Source organism: Crinia signifera, chromosome 4 (genome assembly GCF_055691185.1).
Source record: "Crinia signifera chromosome 4, ASM5569118v1, whole genome shotgun sequence".
Classification (NCBI taxonomy): Eukaryota; Metazoa; Chordata; class Amphibia; order Anura; family Myobatrachidae; genus Crinia; species Crinia signifera.
This window is the reverse complement of record NC_139220.1, coordinates 297,750,097-297,769,222: the sequence shown is the minus strand read 5'-3', so window position 1 is coordinate 297,769,222 and position 19,126 is coordinate 297,750,097. Positions and strand designations below refer to the sequence as shown.

The following is a 19,126-nucleotide window of genomic DNA, read 5'->3' as shown; positions in this document are numbered from 1 at the left end:
ATTGGTCCTGGACCACCAACCCAGGGCACCCCTGCAAGTCTTCCAAGGCACCCCAGGGTGCCACGGCACACAGTTTGGGAACCACTGGCCTACATACATTTTTCAATAAAAAAAAAATGCGGCCAAATGTAATAGCCTTTTAAGGGGCAGACTTGTTTGTGTATGTGTTGTGACAGTGTTGTGTATCTGTGTATTTGTGTAAAGTGACAGAGGTGTGTGTTTGTGTAAAGTGATAGAGGTGGAGGTGTGTACTGTTTCTGTGTGATTGTGTAAAATAAGTGTGATTTTAAATGAAGTATATTGGCTCAATACTCTTTAAAATAACCTCTGAGGCTCGTACATTAGGCAAATATACTTAATTTAAAAACACACAGAAACAGTTCACACCTTCACCTCTGCCATTTTACACAAACACACAGACACACACCTCTGATACAATACAAATACACAGATACACACAAACAAGTCTGTCCCTTAACACAAACACCTGTGCCATAAAAAAAAAAACAGCCCCCAGACACACATTACCGCTGGTCGAGGCACTGCTTGCAAGTCGCCCAGACAGACCTCCAGCAGAGATCCAGAGCGTCCTCTGACAGGCTCCAGGACACAAAACAAGAGTGCCGGCGGGAGGCAGAAGAGTGACACCGGACAGGAAAGGGGAGCGCAGCGTGCGCTGGTGCCCGGTGTCCAGATAACAGCAGGAGCTGGGAGCTCAGCCAAGCTCCGCCCGCTCCCCCCGGCAATACAGGTCAGCGCCCCCCCGGCAATAAAGTCCCGCTCCCCCTTGGTAATAGAAGTCCCGCTCCCCCCCCCCCCCCCCCCCCGCAATAGAAGTCCCGCTGAGCTCCCCCCGGCAATAGAAGTCCCACTCCCCCCCCCCCTCAATAGAAGTCCCCCCCGCAATAGAAGTCCCACTCCCCCCCCCCCCCCCCGCAATAGAAGTCCCGCTCACTTATAAAAATGGCTCTATGCTATACACGGTGGGTACCTCACCTATAGAAGAGCCACGATGATGGTCGGGGACGTGCTTTCTGCCTGTATGAAAGCACGCCCTTGTCACGGAGACAGCATCACTGTGCCCAATCACTTCTGCCTCAGTGACATGGGCTTGCTTTCATATAGGCAGAAAGCACGTCCCTGTCACCGAGGCACTGCTATAGGTGCCGCCTATATGTGCTTTCTAAATGAGCTTATACAGCCCCGGAGCTCAGCCCTGCCCACTGCCCGCCCCTGTGTCTGTTGCTGTAAAACAGACAGCGAGAGGCACCGCTCTTGATGCCGCATAAACGAATAAAAAAAATGGTAAAAATGATTATAATAATACAAAGCATATACTTATGACACATAATATGTGTCATAAGTATTTTCTTTTAATTGTATTATTATATTAATCATTAATGACAGGGGAGGCACTGCCTCCCCTGACTGCTTGTCCCTGGTATGTATATATATATATATATATATATATATATAGTCCAGGAATCCGCACACACATCCAGGTCCTAATAGACAACAGCGGGGTGCTCCCCAAGGAAGCAAAATTCCATAAATATTCGAAAGTCCTGATTTGTAAACCAGAGAGGGCACTCACCAATTTGCAGATAAAATAGATGCTTTTATTAGGATCGTAGAGTCATGGTCGACGTTTCGACCCCCGAAGGGTCGTTGTCAAGACAGGATATGCTTTTCAAAGTTTCACCCAGGTAAGCCAAGCATACACTGAGTCTGCCAAGGTGCCCCATATATACCATAGCCAATCAGGGAAAGGAACTCCCACTAGTTAATTATTCATCAGGTGCATACAGCGACTCTAATAGGCCACAGTCATCAGACTGCGCCTGTGACGTGAATCAGCAACCAACCACCTTCTAGCCATAAGATAATAATAGCAACCAGTCATCTCACATACAACAAAACACAAGAGAAGCTTAATATAAGTGTATACTACCATGACCTCCGAGATCGTGTAGATACGCACTCTGCCGCAGCACCATCAGCGTCCAGGGCCGCACGCAGTCACACACGGCACCCGGACCCGGAAGTGTGCGTGTCAGCTGCGTTCCACCCGTCCCAGATGGCGGATTGGGTAGTGAGGTCAGCTGGGTTCAGTCACATGATGTCCGTCCACCCAGTGTTAGAGCTTGCGGTCCATTTGCGTGTCAGCGGCGTCAGCCTCAATGGACATCAGCAAGTTTGTTATTATTTAAAAAACTGGACGTACTTATAAAGAAAAAACACACAACATGTAACATATATTGTTTGACTATAATATGCCTGGATTCGGACCACGAACGGTTAATATGTTGAATCACCGTGTCAATACTACAGAGTCAATAAAGGCATAATTGAGGCCAATAGTCATCCAGGGGTGTTCAGATCAAGACATACTTATAAAGTAAAAACATACAACATATAACATATATATGGCCAGAGGTGAGTGCATCGCTCACTTGAACAAAACAGATCAGCACTGGATATTATAGGACATAGACAACACGCATAATAAGAAAAAATGGCACAGGAGGGGTTGCATAGATTCACCCACGGGGTTTAGGATGGGGCATATAGTATAGGGGCAGCTATAATCATTCAACTACGCCAGGTAATGATAGGTGCACTATGGCAGTATATACAGATATCACACCAATAACAAAAGTGTTATACAAGATAATGCATCACATGTATATATTAAAAATCCCTCATGGCCCCCCACATGCCACTGGAAGAGCCGTGGCAAATTATAGGGGGTCATGTGTGATATGTCTACAGACCAGTTGCCTACCAATTAGACTAACTATTGCAAAAACACATTAAGGGGGTTATTCTCATTCAACCCATTAGGGTCGATGGTGTTGAGTGTAAAGATCCATCGTGCTTCCTTCTTTTTGAGGATTAATTCTCTGTTGCCACCTCTAGGTAATTTAGGCACATGATCAATTAACATGCACCGAAGAGATGACGTCTGGTGCTTAAGTTTGAGGAAATGGCGGGCGACAGGTTTATCAGAGTTACCAGTTTCGATGGCAGATCTTATAGACAATCTGTGGTTCGCCATCCGATCTCGAAAGTTACGGGTCGTAAGTCCAATGTAATAAAGTCCACAGGGACATGTGAGCATATAGATCACATGGTCCATCGTACATGTGAGTTTATGTTTGATTTTGATTTTTTTGCCCGAATGTGGGTGGGCAAAGAATGATCCAGTAAGCATCGCTCTGCATGTGATGCATGATGTACATTTAAAGCACCCAACTTTATTGCTTCGGAGCCAAGTATCGGTGGTAGGAGATGGTTGTACAAGAGGGCGCATCAGTAGTTGTCGCAGATTGGGTCCCCTCCTATATGCACTCATCGGTGGTGGTGTCCGCTCCAATTTAAGTGCTGGATCTGTGGTCAATAAAGGCCAATATTTCTTGATGACTTTATTGGCAGTGTTGGAAGTGTGGTCATACGTGCTCACATAGGTCATCCTTTCCTTCTTTCGCTGGTGTTGTTCGGGTCGGTGACTCTCTGCATGTCGAGTGTATGCCTTGTTGATACATCTGTCGACTGTTGTGGTGGTGTACCCTCTCTGGAGGAATCGGTCCCTCATTTCACTTATTTGTACTGTAGCTTGTTCTGGAGAGGAGTTAATCCTGAGGACCCTTAGGAATTGGGACACAGGGAGGCTCTCCTTGAGGGTCGTGGGATGCTGGCTAGTCGCTCTAAGAAGGGTGTTGCGATCAGTCTCTTTTTTATATAGAGTTGTCCCCAGTCTGTCGCCATCACGGTATAAGGTCACATCAAGAAAGTTAATCCTTGTTCTGTCAATATTAAACGTGAATTTGACTGGTTCATTTAAGGAATTAAGACATCCTATCATAGACTCAAACTCTGCCTTGGTGCCTGACCACACAATAAATATGTCGTCTATATACCTGAAGAATTTTTGTATTTTGTCACCATAGGTGGTATAGATAAATTTGTTCTCAAATGCCGCCATATAAATATTGGCGTATGCCGGCGCGATATTGCTACCCATCGCGGTCCCGTTGCATTGACCATAATAATGGTTACTGTAAACAAAATAATTTTTTGTCAAGATAATGTTGATCAGGGATAATAAAAAGTCTATGGGTGGCTGAGTATGCGAGGACGCCACTAAACTTCTACGAATTTCGTCCATCCCAGCTGTATGGGGGATGATAGTATATAAGGACTGGACGTCCATGGTTGCCAACCAGGTATCAGGGTGGATGGCTTGTATATCTTTAATTTTTGACAAAAAGTCCCCAGTGTCCTGTATGTAACTAGGGATCTTACACACCAACGGTTGCAAAAATTGGTCAACATATACCGCAAGCGGCTGGAGAACCGACCCACGTGCCGATATAATCGGTCGACCTGGTGGGCTCTCCAGTCGCTTGTGTATTTTGGGTAAGGTGTAAATGATGGGTGTGGAGGGATGATCCACTGTCAAGAAATCCGCGGTTTTTTCATCAATCATGTTACATGTCTTGGCAGTCTGGACTATCAGATCTATGGTCTTCTTGATGGTCACTGTGGGGTTACATGTCAACTTAACATATGTACTGGTGTCAGAAAGTTGTTTAATGATTTCTGCGTTGTAATCTGACCAGTCTTGGACTACTACGGCTCCGCCCTTATCAGCAGGGCGTATTACAATCTGCCGATTGTTTCTAAGTTCGGTTAGGGCCTCCCTTTGTGGGTTGGTAAGGTTGTAAAATTGTGGTCTAGACTCAGTCAGTCGATTCATGTCGGCATTAAGCATCCGAGAGAATGTTTTTATGCTCTCATTTCGAGAGCCTGGGTCAAAAGTGCTCTTTTTGACACATTTACTCTGTGCAGTAACCTCAGCTGAGGTCTCTGGAGGAAAATGCTCACGTAATCTAAGTTTTCTACAGAATTTATAGTTATCAACCGTCCAGTCAAATGTATCATGTCGACATGTAGGGACAAATGACAATCCAAGTGACAGGACAGATGACTCAGCTTCCGAGAGGGTGTGTGATGATAGGTTAAATATCATATTTGATATTTCCGCGGTCTGCCTACCTTTCTTCCCCCTCCCCCGTCGCGTATGTTTCCTCTGCCTCTTCCTCTGTGGGTAGGAGGAAGGCCAGGATCTAAAAAATCACTCCTATTACTTCGGTGATCAGAATTTTCACTTTCTGAGGATGATGCAACAGAGGAGTAATCGGTGTACTTGTGATCTCTCTGCTGTCTATGGGCAGTATTCAATGAAAAAGTTCTCCGTGCATGGAGAGCGTTTTATTTAGCTCTCCATGCACTCTCCGTGTTCCGGAGGGCTCGCTGCCACTCCTGCTCCCTCTATTCAATGTGGTTAAGACTCGCCGCCACTCGCGGCGAGTCTTAACCCCTGCAGGGAGCAGGGAGCTTTCAGGGAGCCAGAAGCAGCCAGAGAGATTAAAGTCTCCCTGGCTGCTCCAGAGGACTGTGGAGGGGAGGGGGGCTCTACAGGACCCAGGCTGCACCCCCCTATAGCCAGCGGGGGACCCAGTATTCACTGCACCGTTCGTGCATAGCTACGTTCGGCTGCAGTGAATATATGAATATCTAATGAGCGGCTCGAGCGCTCGGGCCCCCTGCTGGCTGCACTGTGTAAAAAAAAAAAAAAAAAATGTAAAAAAATATTTTTTTTTAAATTAAATATATATTCATGTGCTATAAGCACATGAATAAAAATAACATGCCCCTTCACAGGAAAAAAACCCTGATTTTTTGACACCAAAATTTAAAAAAAAACCTTTTAGTTTAAAAGTTCACATTCCAGCTCTCCATCAAAAGATGGAGAATTGCTACACGGAGAGACACGGAGAAAGTCACTTAGAAAGACGGAGAACATTTCACATTGAATAGGGTTGCTCGCTTTTGGAGAGCAAAATGCTCCGTCCAAGGCGAACAAAGCACAAGTTCTCCACAAAACACGGAGAACTTTTCTCATTGAATACTGCCCTATATCTAGGGGGCCGTCGACTACCATGTCGATCAAACGAATCACCCAGGAGCCAACGATATACTTGATGATTTTTGTAATCGTTGTTGACTGTTTCAAGTTTTTTACGCTTGAATAAAACCAGTTCTTGGTGATATGATTCTACTTGGTTTTTAAGTTTGTCTAGCCAGCCTTCACTTTTGTCTGCTGCTAGTTTTTTTAGAGACTGTGTCTTAAAGGTGTCAATATCTGATCTTACTTTTTTAAGCTCAACGCCGACTTCCTCGATGACAAGGAGTATCAAGTCGGCGGAGCACTTGTTTAATACACCACACCACTTGGCGCAAAATGTTGGATTAGTGCGACCTATTGTGGGGACATTTGATACACGGAATCCCCTGGGGATTCGTTTGTTTCGGTGGTAGTCGCTCAGAAACTGGCCATGTAATAGAAGGTCAGTCTCACGCTTCTTTAGTTTAAGGTATTTATAGAATAGATCAGCTGATGTTTCTGTGGGTAAGTCTTTAAATTCTATTTGGTCGAAATAGATTTTATCTGCATCATCATCAGTAAGTGAAAGCAGATGATTTTGGGCTGCCGCCAGCAATTCTTCGTCAATAACATTGATACCAGTCTGTGACATAATCTAAACTGGTCAGGCACCAGGTGACAATTTGAAGAAATAGCACAAAACGCAGAGAATAGACACAGAGGGTCAGTTCATCAACAAATATATGATTATACAACAACACCTCAGCTATGTGGCAATAGCACCAATATGCAGCAACTGTCTGTAGACACGGGAGTAAAAACAATCACTCAGTAAGAAAACTCAGTATAAGCAAGACTAAATGAGGTGAAAAACACATAAGGAACTTTTGAGAACTCCAATATTGTGGTAATTCCAATGGGTGCAGGATATAAGCACACCACGTTGGTATGGTATACTTAGATATATAGTCCAGGAATCCGCACACACATCCAGGTCCTAATAGACAACAGCGGGGTGCTCCCCAAGGAAGCAAAATTCCATAAATATTCGAAAGTCCTGATTTGTAAACCAGAGAGGGCACTCACCAATTTGCAGATAAAATAGGTGCTTTTATTAGGATCGTAGAGTCATGGTCGACGTTTCGACCCCCGAAGGGTCGTTGTCAAGACAGGATATGCTTTTCAAAGTTTCACCCAGGTAAGCCAAGCATACACTGAGTCTGCCAAGGTGCCCCATATATACCATAGCCAATCAGGGAAAGGAACTCCCACTAGTTAATTATTCATCAGGTGCATACAGCGACTCTAATAGGCCACAGTCATCAGACTGCGCCTGTGACGTGAATCAGCAACCAACCACCTTCTAGCCATAAGATAATAATAGCAACCAGTCATCTCACATACAACAAAACACAAGAGAAGCTTAATATAAGTGTATACTACCATGACCTCTGAGATCGTGTAGATACGCACTCTGCCGCAGCACCATCAGCGTCCAGGGCCGCACGCAGTCACACACGGCACCCGGACCCGGAAGTGTGCGTGTCAGCTGCGTTCCACCCGTCCCGGACGGCGGATTGGGTAGTGAGGTCAGCTGGGTTCAGTCACATGATGTCCGTCCACCCAGTGTTAGAGCTTGCGGTCCATTTGCGTGTCAGCGGCGTCAGCCTCAATGGACATCAGCAAGTTTGTTATTATTTCAAAAACTGGACGTACTTATAAAGAAAAAACACACAACATGTAACATATATTGTTTGACTATAATATGTCTGGATATATGTTACATGTTGTGTGTTTTTTCTTTATAAGTACGTCCAGTTTTTGAAATAATAACAAACTTGCTGATGTCCATTGAGGCTGACGCCGCTGACACGCAAATGGACCGCAAGCTCTAACACTGGGTGGACGGACATCATGTGACTGAACCCAGCTGACCTCACTACCCAATCCGCCGTCCGGGACGGGTGGAACGCAGCTGACACGCACACTTCCGGGTCCGGGTGCCGTGTGTGACTGCGTGCGGCCCTGGACGCTGATGGTGCTGCGGCAGAGTGCGTATCTACACGATCTCGGAGGTCATGGTAGTATACACTTATATTAAGCTTCTCTTGTGTTTTGTTGTATGTGAGATGACTGGTTGCTATTATTATCTTATGGCTAGAAGGTGGTTGGTTGCTGATTCACGTCACAGGCGCAGTCTGATGACTGTGGCCTATTAGAGTCGCTGTATGCACCTGATGAATAATTAACTAGTGGGAGTTCCTTTCCCTGATTGGCTATGGTATATATGGGGCACCTTGGCAGACTCAGTGTATGCTTGGCTTACCTGGGAGAAACTTTGAAAAGCATATCCTGTCTTGACAACGACCCTTCGGGGGTCGAAACGTCGACCATGACTCTACGATCCTAATAAAAGCATCTATTTTATCTGCAAATTGGTGAGTGCCCTCTCTGGTTTACAAATCAGGACTTTCGAATATATATATATATACATATATAGATCGACAGGGTCATTGGGTCAACACAAGCATTAGGTCGACATGGGGAAGGTCGACAGTCAAAAGGTGGACATGGACACTGGAACGTACCACCATGTCCCCTCGCATGGCTCGCTGCGCTCGCCATACTTCGGGCACGGTGCCTCGCTACACTTGGCACACTATTTTATTCTCCCACCACACCTTAATGGATGGTAGGGCATGAAATACCGCCTGTCAGCACATGTCGGTTCCAAAAAAAAAAAAAACATTTCGACCTTTTGATTGTCGACCCTCCCCATGTGGACCTAACGCTTGTTTCGACCTAATGACCCTGTTGACCTAACCCATGTCAACATCCAGTCACGTCGACCTTCCTGCATGTCGACCTTCAGTCACGTCGACCTTCATTCATGTTGACCTAGTGGTGTGGACCTAATGCTTGTAGGCCTAGTGACCTTATCCCTCAGTAACACTTTGGCGGCCGGTCAGTGCTGGCAGCGGCTGTGTGTGTGTGGTGGGGAAATTGGAGACACCGCTAAATCATGCTGTGCTCCAATTTAGTATCAGCACGTGTGCAATTTAGGGGGAGCATGTGGGGGGCTTCGGGATGACCGCTCCTGTCGCCCCTCCTTGGATCCGGCCATAGGTAAGGGTATATTGAACGCTGGGATGCTCACTGCATCCCTCCCATAAGGGCTAAACTTAAATGTTTGTGTGGCTATGCCAGGGGTCAGCTGACGGAATTGGCAAAACCAGAAATAAACTTGGGAAGAGGTTCTGTTAAGGCCCCCATACACTAGCCGATTTTGGTCAGATTTCAGCCAGATCAGTCGGATCTGGCCGAAATCGGACCAAAATCGGCTAGTTTTGATGTCCCCTCAGATCCGATGCGCGGTCCCGTGCGCATCGGATCTGCATCGGGTGGTCGGACCTGCTGCACGTCCGACCACCCGATTTGGGACCTAGTGGGGCGGCGCGGCAGTAGAAGGGAGCAGGGGGGGCTGGGGACGCTGCGGGGGACACAGGCGGCATAGAGCCGGGCAGGGGGAGCCAGCGGGAGCTGTCAGTACTGAATTTAAAAAAAAAAGCCCATACAATGAATGGGCGGCCTGTGATTGGCTGAGCGCTCTCTCTCAGCCAGTCAGCAATTGGCTGAGAGAGCGCTCAGCCAATCACAGGCTGCCCATTCATTGTATAGGCTTTTTTTTCTAGCGCTGACAGCTCCCGGCTCCCTCTGCCCGACTCTATGCCGCCTGTGTCGTCCGCAGCGTCCCCTGCTCCCACCAGCAGCCCTGCTCTGTAGCCCCCCCCCCTGCTCCCCGGGTTTTTTACATGTGATAAATCGAGACGATTTATCACATGTAAAAAATGGCACATCAAGTGCCAATCTAATCAAGCTCCCCCGGGGAGCAGCCGGGGAAGCTCAAGGGGAAGTAAGGACAAGTCGCCCTAGTGTATGGGGGCCTTTACAGTAGTCTGCAGCGTTACTAGAACTGGTCCTGCTGGCCTTTATATTATATACCCGACCGGGCAGCTTATCACTTACATTACATTCACGCTCAGTGGCAGCTGATATGGTGCCATGACTACTGCTGGATTATTCATTGAAGTAGGATTTTAGGGACAATGGGAAACCCTTTTATAACAGTGACAGGCAAACAGCTTTTGTGCTTGTAGAGGCTTACTATGTCACGGTCTTGTATTCTCCAAATAACAGCGATAGCAGAATATACCCTGACTAATGTGTTTGATCCTGGCAGCTGTCCTATTCCCACAGCCACATGCAGAAAGCAGATAAGAGGCCTTTCTCCAGTCTTATCCGTCCTGCAGAAAATAACATCTGTATCGGATGGCCATAATGTAAAAATGTAATTTTCAGTGCATTAGACTGGTAACGCACACTGCCATTCCTATCAATATACACATACATGCTTACAGGGGGTACTCTTGCCCACTCTCCCAGCCACTGGGAAAGGTGGGCAAGTCTCCTGCTTCTCCCGAAGAGGAGCTAACCAAAAAAGTGGGTAAGTATGCCCACACAGGGGGAGATGTATGAAAGCTTGGAGAGATAAAATAATAATCAGTTCTTTCATTTTACAAGTTGTGGGATCTATGTACTAAGCTTTGGAGAGAGTTAACCAATCCAAAGGCAGAACTACCATTGGTGCATCAGGAGCAGAGCACCGAGGCTCCTAAGGATTAGGGCCCACTGCTGCCTTTGACACCCTCTTCCTGTCACCCACTGTTTTTCCCTGTCACACTCTGCCTCCCACTGTCTCCGCCTCTCTCTGTCACCCACTGACGTGTTGCATATTGTTAACATGGGTTGGGGAGGAGAAGGGGGAGCCCAAATTATATTTTTGCACCTGGGCTCACCAACCACAAGTTCTGTCACTAAACCAATCAGATCCTAACTGCCATGTTACAGGCTGTGGGCCAGATGCACTAATCTTCAAAATTGATAAAAAGGAGAGCCATAAAGAGCCAGCCAATCAGCTCCTACCTGACATGTCACATGCTGTATTTGAAAAATGTCAGGCAGGAGCTGATTGATTGTTTGTTTTTTTATCACTGTTCATTTAACCCCTTCCCGACATTTGACGTACATTTACGTCATGGTCGGGATGTACTTCCCGACACATGGCATAAATGTACGTCATGTTTTTAAACTGTCACCGCGTCTATAGACGCGGTGACAGAGGGACGATGTCTGCTGTCCCTGACAGCAGACATCTTCCCATATTGCCCAGGGGGGGCAGCGATGCCCCCCGCAATCGGCGATCGCTGCGATTGGCTGTTCAAACGTGAACAGCCAAAAGCAGCGTTTACTGTGTTATGTGTAAAATTTTGACTCTGCTGCCCCCTAGTGTCCAAAAAAATTAAAGGAGGTTGAAATAATGATGTAATAATAAAGTATACATATGGTCTATGTTAGTTATTAACTATTTTGAGTGGTATGATTATTTGTCTCACAAGCAGAAAATTTTACATTTTGCAAATTGCAAAATGTTCAATTTTTTTACGACATTTTGGTATTTTTCACACAAAAAAAAAACTGTATCGACCAAAATTTACCACTAACTTAAAGTACAATGTGTCACGAGAAATCTGTCAGGAAGGCAAAAACAGGCTGCGTCGGTAAGGGGTTAATCACTTTTGAAGCCTAGTGCATCTGGCCCTGTGTTTAAAAATGACAGAAGCTGATTGGTAATTTATCTCTCTGCAAGTTTTGATGTGAGCATAGTTCACTGTTGGAGGTATCGGACGTAGGTTACACTGGACAGAGGATTTTCCTCAGCACTGTTCCTGCAATTCTGTCAGCTAGCTCAAGGTGCAGATTTCACTCTTCTATTCCAATGCAATGTTTACTTTCTCACTGACAGAGCAAATGACAGACATGAACCAAAGGATCAGCAACATGTACCCATTTATTACTATGCTTCTTGGCATGATCATTTCTCATTTGTTAAGTGACCCTTCCATTTAAAAATAAAAATATATTTGTTTTCCAGTGCTCCAGTGCTGCTCCATGAACTAAGATGACCACTCAGACTTGATTTAATGGTCATTAAAGGACCAGCCCCAGGGCTTCGCTATTCTGGAGCATCATAGAATAATGGGTAAGTACAAAGAGAACTTGAGCCTCCATCAAAAAATCCTTTACATTCCCTTCAACAAGCCAAGTCATGGGGTACGTTCCAAAGACCACCACAGTCAGTCTAATTCTCACTCTCTGGCAGTGGCGGCTCCACACCAACAGCCAGTGAGTCTCAGCCGGTGATGATTGGCCACATTTTGGGGAGGTGGGCAGTGGGTGTGGCTCCCTACTTAAATTTCTAACTGCTGCAGCCCCACTCCTTGAGCCGCCACTGCTCTCTGTCATTGTTCCATTATATTCTTTGACTCCAAAGCTGGAACATCCCCATACCTCCCAACTTTTGGCTTGAAGAAATAGGGACACTCGCGCGGCGAAGCCGCGCGAGCGTCCGAAAAGGGGGCGGGGGCGTATGCAAATGAGGGCGCGGCTTATGCTAATTAGCCGCGACCTCATTTTCATACGAGAATAGACGCTGTGCGCATGCGCACAGCGTCTATTCTACTAGATTGGGGGGTCTCCCAACTGCCACCCCCCGCAGCGGGACAATGCCTGCCGCGGGTGGGACAGAGGGACAGGACCCGAAAATCGGGACTGTCCCTCTAAAATCGTGACAGTTGGGAGGTATGCATCCCTGAACATGTCCAAGACAGATTATCAGTCCCTCCTCTCACAGTTACCCAGGGTCCCCGGAATAGCTGCAATCTCCCTGACTCCCTAAAGAGTCTGACAATTTCCCTGATTGCATCTTACTCACAGTACATAGCAGTTAAGATAAAATAAATCAGATCTAAATACATTCAAATTGAATCATTGCTGCCATATCCTTGCATTGGTTAGTTACAACATATCCCTCACCAATTATTCTGTCTCCTAGGTCTACTGCTTTGGTGACATTCTCATCTCCAATCTCTACTTTACAAGTTACATGAGGTCTCTCCCAGTCATGTCACAGACATCTTCAAAATATTCCTAATATGCACTAAATCTGCTTGGCCACTCTTCTCCCACCTCTACTGCAAGGTCTTCCTAACCTGCATTTCCACCATTCATCCATTGCTGCTTTAGTCTGTCTTAAATATTTGCTTCAAGGTTGATCTTCCGTTCCTGAAGCTCCTTCCACATATATTTAAGTCCTTTCACACATATCAAATCTCTCTGTTGCACTGTAGAGCTCTGCAGGGCTTTACAAATCAAAGACCATCATGAGCAACTAGGAAGATTCTCTGAGATAGACCTCTGTTCATTGCCCAAGTCATGTTTAGAAGAGCTGTGAAAGGCTCACAAATTTACTGTTAACCAGTTGGTATGTGCACTATGGTGCCGACCATAGGCGAATCTAGGGGGTGGTCCGGGGGTGCACCGGACCACCCATTTGTAGCTGAGGGATGGGGTTTTCAAACGAGCCCAGCCCTGTGTCTCTAGCCCCCTGGGAACCGGAGATACTGCCAGGCAAAGCTGGAACGTTTTCCCTATAGGATAACATGGGACCCGCTGATTCCGACCCCCACCCAGTTCAACGGCTGCCAGTTCCCCCTTCAGCATCACTGAAGCTCGAGGTTGATCTCAGTCGAACCCAAATCGCTGGGCCATCAATCTGATACTAGGCTGGATCCATATGGGTTAATTGGTTCCAGGGATATTGAGGTTAAACCTTTTTATTTATTTTTCATTTCTTAAATGTAATTTCATGACTGTTTATGTTCTTTGAGGGCAGATTTCTCTGGAACCAAGCAGCCCAGTTTCACGGGACCAAAATCATTCGAAGCCAACTCAAAAGTTCTTCAATATGATACTGGTCTCATGTAAATGGGTCATTAATGCCCCTTTCAGACCGCACTTTTAAAACGGTATATTGCCGTTTTTTTACCGTTTTAAAACGGTAATGTGTGCGGTCTGAAAGGTCCAGTCCCACTTAACCGGTTAGAAAATGCCGTTTTTTCTAACCGGTTAAAATGCAGGGTCCTACCCGTTTCAGACCCGGTATTTTTGCACAAAAATCGGGTCTGAAACGGTATTTAAGACCCAGCCAATAGTGGTCCACTCTGTGCACATCTAATGACAGCAGTGCAGTGAATATTTAATGAGCACTGCTGTCATTAGATATACACGGACCCCTACCCCGGCTATCCCCCGTGCATGTGCGGGATCTCCTTCCACACATACACAGGACGGTGAGGTCCATCTTCCCCTGCCGCACTCACCCAGTTCTCCCATGGAACTGCCGCAGCTCATCCAGGAACGCCAGACCCTTCCTCCGGTGGTCAGGCTCCTGTCTGCAGGGACTGCTGGTGGGAGTTGCTGCTGCAGGAGACCTGTGGTTCCGGGTGAGGGGTTGGCATCCTCCCGCTGCTCAGGTGAGGAGGGAGCCGGCGGTGGCCCCGATCCCGCTCATGGACCGAGGTGCTGGCAGGAGCCGGGACAGGAGGGGGGGACACGGGAATGTTCAGGCCGCAGGCAGAGGGGCTCACTCTCTGCGAGTCCGGCACTGCGGTCACAGCACTCAGACACGGGCTCCAGCTGTAGCGCGACCGCTGCCATTCTCCTCACTCCGTCCTGTACATCCTCGCTGCAGGCGGAGTACACGTCCTGCTGGTCCCCCATCTCCGGCACCGTGACCCGCACACAGCAGCATTAACGGCACGCTGTTGTGCTTCCAGGTCCAGCTGTGGGTAGGGTATTGGGGCTGTAAGGGCAGGTAGTGGGAAAGGTGGCTGTCGGGGGGGGGGGCTGCAATGAACTTTTGCCCGTGGTACCGTTTTTCCGTAGTGCTTTCACACCGCAAACCTGCTTTAGACCAGGTATTTAAATGCGGTGTGAAAGGGGTTAAACTTGCTCTGACCAGTTTTAATAACCGTTTTAAATACCTGGTCTAAGCAGGTTTTGCGGTGTGAAAGCAGCATTAGTTCCGAAGAAATAGCTGGTTGGTTAAAGGGGGGTAGGGAGAGGGGAGTCTCTCCCCCTCACACCAGAAAATGCAGGGACTAGGCTGGTGTATAAGGGGTCAGCCTGGGAATGTCCCTGCATGATCCTGGGACCATATTCTGTTGTGAAATGGGTATTATTTCTAACAGCCGTGACCTGCAGTGCTCTGAATACAGCCGGGCAGCCCCCTGCTCTCTGCCCAGCTGTCAATGACTGTCACCCCTGCAGCTTCCGCTCTAATTCTTCTCCCCGCTTTCACCTCAGCCCGCCCCCCCTTTAATCATGTGGTGCGGGCGCCCAATGTGCTCCTGCGACGTCACACACAACAACAGCGCACACAATATTTCAAATGTCCACTCAGCTAGATGGGACACCAGGAGGGGAGTGGGATCGTGCTCTGCGCTGCGCTCTGCTCCTCTCCCCATAGAAGCAGCTGCACCACTCTCCATCTCTCCCTGTAGCAGCAGCGAAGGCTCATATAAAAATTTACAGTAAGTGGCACTTTTGGGGGCATTGCTTAAGGGACGCTACAAGTGGGGGCATTACGCATAATGTGTGGCCTAATGTGTAAGGGGCATTACAGTGTGCAGCATCATGTGTAAGGGGCATTATGTGTGCAGCATCATGTGTAAGGGACATTATGTGTGCAGCATCATGTGTAATGGGTACTATGGTGTGCGGCATCATGTGTAATGCGTACTATGGTGCCATCAAGCAAGAACCCCCTAGCAATGAGCACGTAGGTAAGCTGCACTTATGTGGCAAATATGTAATGGGCATTACGGTTTGTTATATAGTATGTAATGGGCATCATGATGTGTGGCACAATGTGTAATGGGCATTATGGTGTGTGGCCTTATGTGTAATTGGCATTACTGCGTGTGGCTTTATGTGTAATGGATATTATGGAGTTTGCTAAATTGTGTAATGGGCATTACTATGTATGGTCTAAAGTGTAATACCACACCCTTTTTGTTATGTCCCGCCCCCTTCCCATGAGGCCACGTCCCTTTTTCCTGCGCGGCGTAGCCGCGCAAAGGTCCCCCTGCTGTTATGTCTGGATCTGGGACCACCCATTACCAAAATTCTAGATTCGCCTATGGTGCCGACTGAATGTTCGGGGAGTGTGAGGGCACGATGTGGATTTGGACATTTATTGGATATAATTGTGTAATTAAAAAAAAAGATAATGTGTGTGGTTAAGCAATTTAACCCATAGCCTGACTCAACAACTGCCTTTGATTATCTCATTGTCTAAAATTGCTCTAAAAATAAAAACAGAGAAAGTACCACATTGTCTCCCCAAAAGCATTGACTCCATTGATTCACGTAGACTTAAGAACGTGTTGTTGAACAGCCAATAACAGGTCTTATCCATTACCCTCTTTGCAGGAAGCCCATCAGAGAATCCTCCATCTGCTCCTTCTCATCTATGTTGTGGTCACTGGAAAAAGAGATTAAAAATGGCCATTTTTATCATCATTATTATGCTGGTTTCCTACATGTATCACAATAAGTTTAAGACACGCAGAGATATTGTTTCACTCTCCAGTGCCACTTCGGTTCCCTGGAGGCGGTCTAAATCCATGTTTCCATACCTCATAGAAGAGGACGGTAAATGTACAAGTGGTCCACCATTTTTGCTTCTGCTCATTCCTTCAAGACCTGAAGAGACTCAGACCAGAAATGTTTTGAGAAAGACTTGGGCCAATGAGACTTTGATGGAGGGTGTCCATATCACAAGGCTTTTTCTATTGGGGAGGCCAGCTAGCAATGAAAATGAAACTCAGCAGAATGTGATGCAGGAGAGCTCCATGTTTCATGATATCATACAGCAAGACTTTATAGACTCCTACAAAAATCTCACCCTCAAGACTATGATGGGTATTGAGTGGATCAGCCGCTTATGTCCTGGTGTTAGTTACATTATGAAAATTGACACAGACATGTTCTTCAACCCTTGGTTTCTTGTGGAGAAAATCTTGCAGCCAAAGAGTCCTCCCAAGGTGAATTACTTTACAGGGCTAGTGGTGATCGGAGGTCCACCTCACAGAGACAAAGGCAGCAAGTGGTATATGTCATTTGAGGATTACTCCAAAAATATCTACCCACCCTACTGCTCTGGCACAGGTTACGTCTTCTCTGGAGACCTGGCGGAAAAGATTTACATGCAAGTAAAGGGCTCAACCCTATTCCCTTTCGAAGATGTTTTTGTGGGAATTTGCTTGGAGAGAATAGGGATTCCAATCAGCAAGCCAGCAGGAAACTGGTTTATAGGAGAAAAGATTGATTATAGCAGGTGCCAGTTTACAAAGCTTGTAACAGTCCACCGATTTACACCAGAAGAGCTCCTGAAGCTCTGGCCAGACTTTACTCAGGCTGTGAAGACCTGTATCTAGCAGAGAGCTGGTTTCACTCTTACTGTGACTGATTTATATTGGTGGCGTGCAAATAACCTTAACAGCCAGAAAAGACTGTAGTAGACCCCGCAAGAAATTGTTATGCAAGAAATTAGTTTATTTTAAACATGACTTGGTCTGAAAAACAGTTTTGCATCCCCTATGCTGGGAACATGATTGGGCTGCATTGCAGCATATAATTATGCAAAAGATAAGTCAATATATTAACAGTTAAATATGTTAAAGTGCATTATTCTGTAATAAACAAGTAAATCTCATGTTATGAAAATAAAATCAAGAACATTGATTCTTTAGAGAAGTAGGAGCAGGCAGGGAAGCTGGACCGGGAGTCGGGGACAGTGTGGCCGCAGCAAGCAGTGAAGAAAAGCTGGAAGCCGCAGCAGCTGCAGGACAGACGGAGAAACAGTAAGTGAGGATGAGGATCACACTCACAATAAAAACAATATATATCTGCTGTTTCCTGAGGTGTCCCCATGTATAATAATAATAATGCCATGACACCACAGGCTGCTCCTCCTGTATAATCATTTATGTGTCATGGCATTACTTTTATTATATTATACAGGGGGAGCAGTCTGTGGTGTCATGGCATTATTATTATACAGGGGGAGCAGCCTGTGGTGTCATGGCATTTATTTTATATTATACAGGGGGAGCAGCCTGTGGTGTCATGGCATTATAATTATACAGGGGGACCTACAGATACAACCGGCCCTTTGAGGGTGACCAAACTGCTGATGCAGCCCCCGATGAATTTGAGTTTGACACCCCTGGTCTACACCATCGATAGGATACGACAGAAATCACCATTCAAAAGAATGGTGGTTCCTGATTTACTAAGCAGCCGTATTGATAATACGACTGCTAATTGGTGTAAAACAGGCACCAAAATACGACAGGAAAATACACCTTGCTTTCCCTGTCGTATTTGGCTTTAGCCTGCACGGATCAGTCAGATCCGTGCAGGCTGCAAGGTGTAAAAAAAATAGAAAAATTAAATAAATAAAAAAAAAACAGCGTGGGGTCCCCCCCACAGCTGTAACCAGCACCAGGCTGAAGGAGCCGGGGCCGGTAATTAAAAATCAGGGAACCCGACAAATAGGGGTTCCCCGATTTTTAACAACCAGCCCCAGGCTCCAGGTCCGGGGCTGGTTCTTAAAATACGGGGGACAAAATGACTAGGGGTCCCCCGTATTTTAAGAACTAGCCCCAGGCCAAACCAGCCAGCAGGGTAATGTCACAGCCGGGGGACACATGATATAAGGTCCCGCGGCTAAAACATTAACCCTACCAACCAGTCAGCCTGGCCAGGGGCCCTGGGGGAGTGGGGACCCCCCAATGAAGGGGTCCCCCCCCCCTCCAGGACTTACCTGACCAGGCTGAAGCCTGGTGCTGTCCCCGGTGACCCTGGGCTGTGGTCACTGGGCTGATTAAAGTGTAAAAAAAAGATTTAACTATTGTTTAATACTGGTAAACTATGAGTCCCAGCAAGCCTCCCCCGCAAGCTGGGACTTGGAGAACCACAAGTCCCAGCCTGTGGGGCATTAAAGGGCCCGCTGGGTCTTGTAGTTCCACAGTAAAAAAAATAGTAAAATAAAACACACTGACACACACTTAAAATAAAACTTTAATACATCCAAAGCCCTTACATACTAATACTTACCTATCTTCATCTCGTAGGTAGCCCTGGTCCTGATGTCCTGGTCCTGTGTCGTCTTCTGGCTCCATGTCGACGTCGCTGTCCATGTCGTCGTCG

The 19,126-nt window shown here is 46.7% G+C and overlaps 1 protein-coding gene across 2 annotated transcripts in view; it reads left to right on the top strand.

Moving 5' to 3' along the window:
* Window positions 1-18,261, top strand: part of LOC146075670 (beta-1,3-galactosyltransferase 2-like) — a 42,513-nt gene extending 24,252 nt beyond the window's left edge. For both annotated transcript variants that reach the window (XM_083185133.1, XM_083185134.1), the window contains exons 2-3: window positions 11,943-12,050; window positions 16,343-18,261. In XM_083185133.1, the coding sequence (XP_083041259.1) occupies window positions 12,047-12,050; window positions 16,343-17,349 (1,011 nt within the window). In that variant the 5' untranslated portion in view covers window positions 11,943-12,046 and the 3' untranslated portion in view covers window positions 17,350-18,261. The remainder of the gene's footprint in view (window positions 1-11,942; window positions 12,051-16,342) is intronic.
* Window positions 18,262-19,126: the final 865 nt, after the last annotated feature.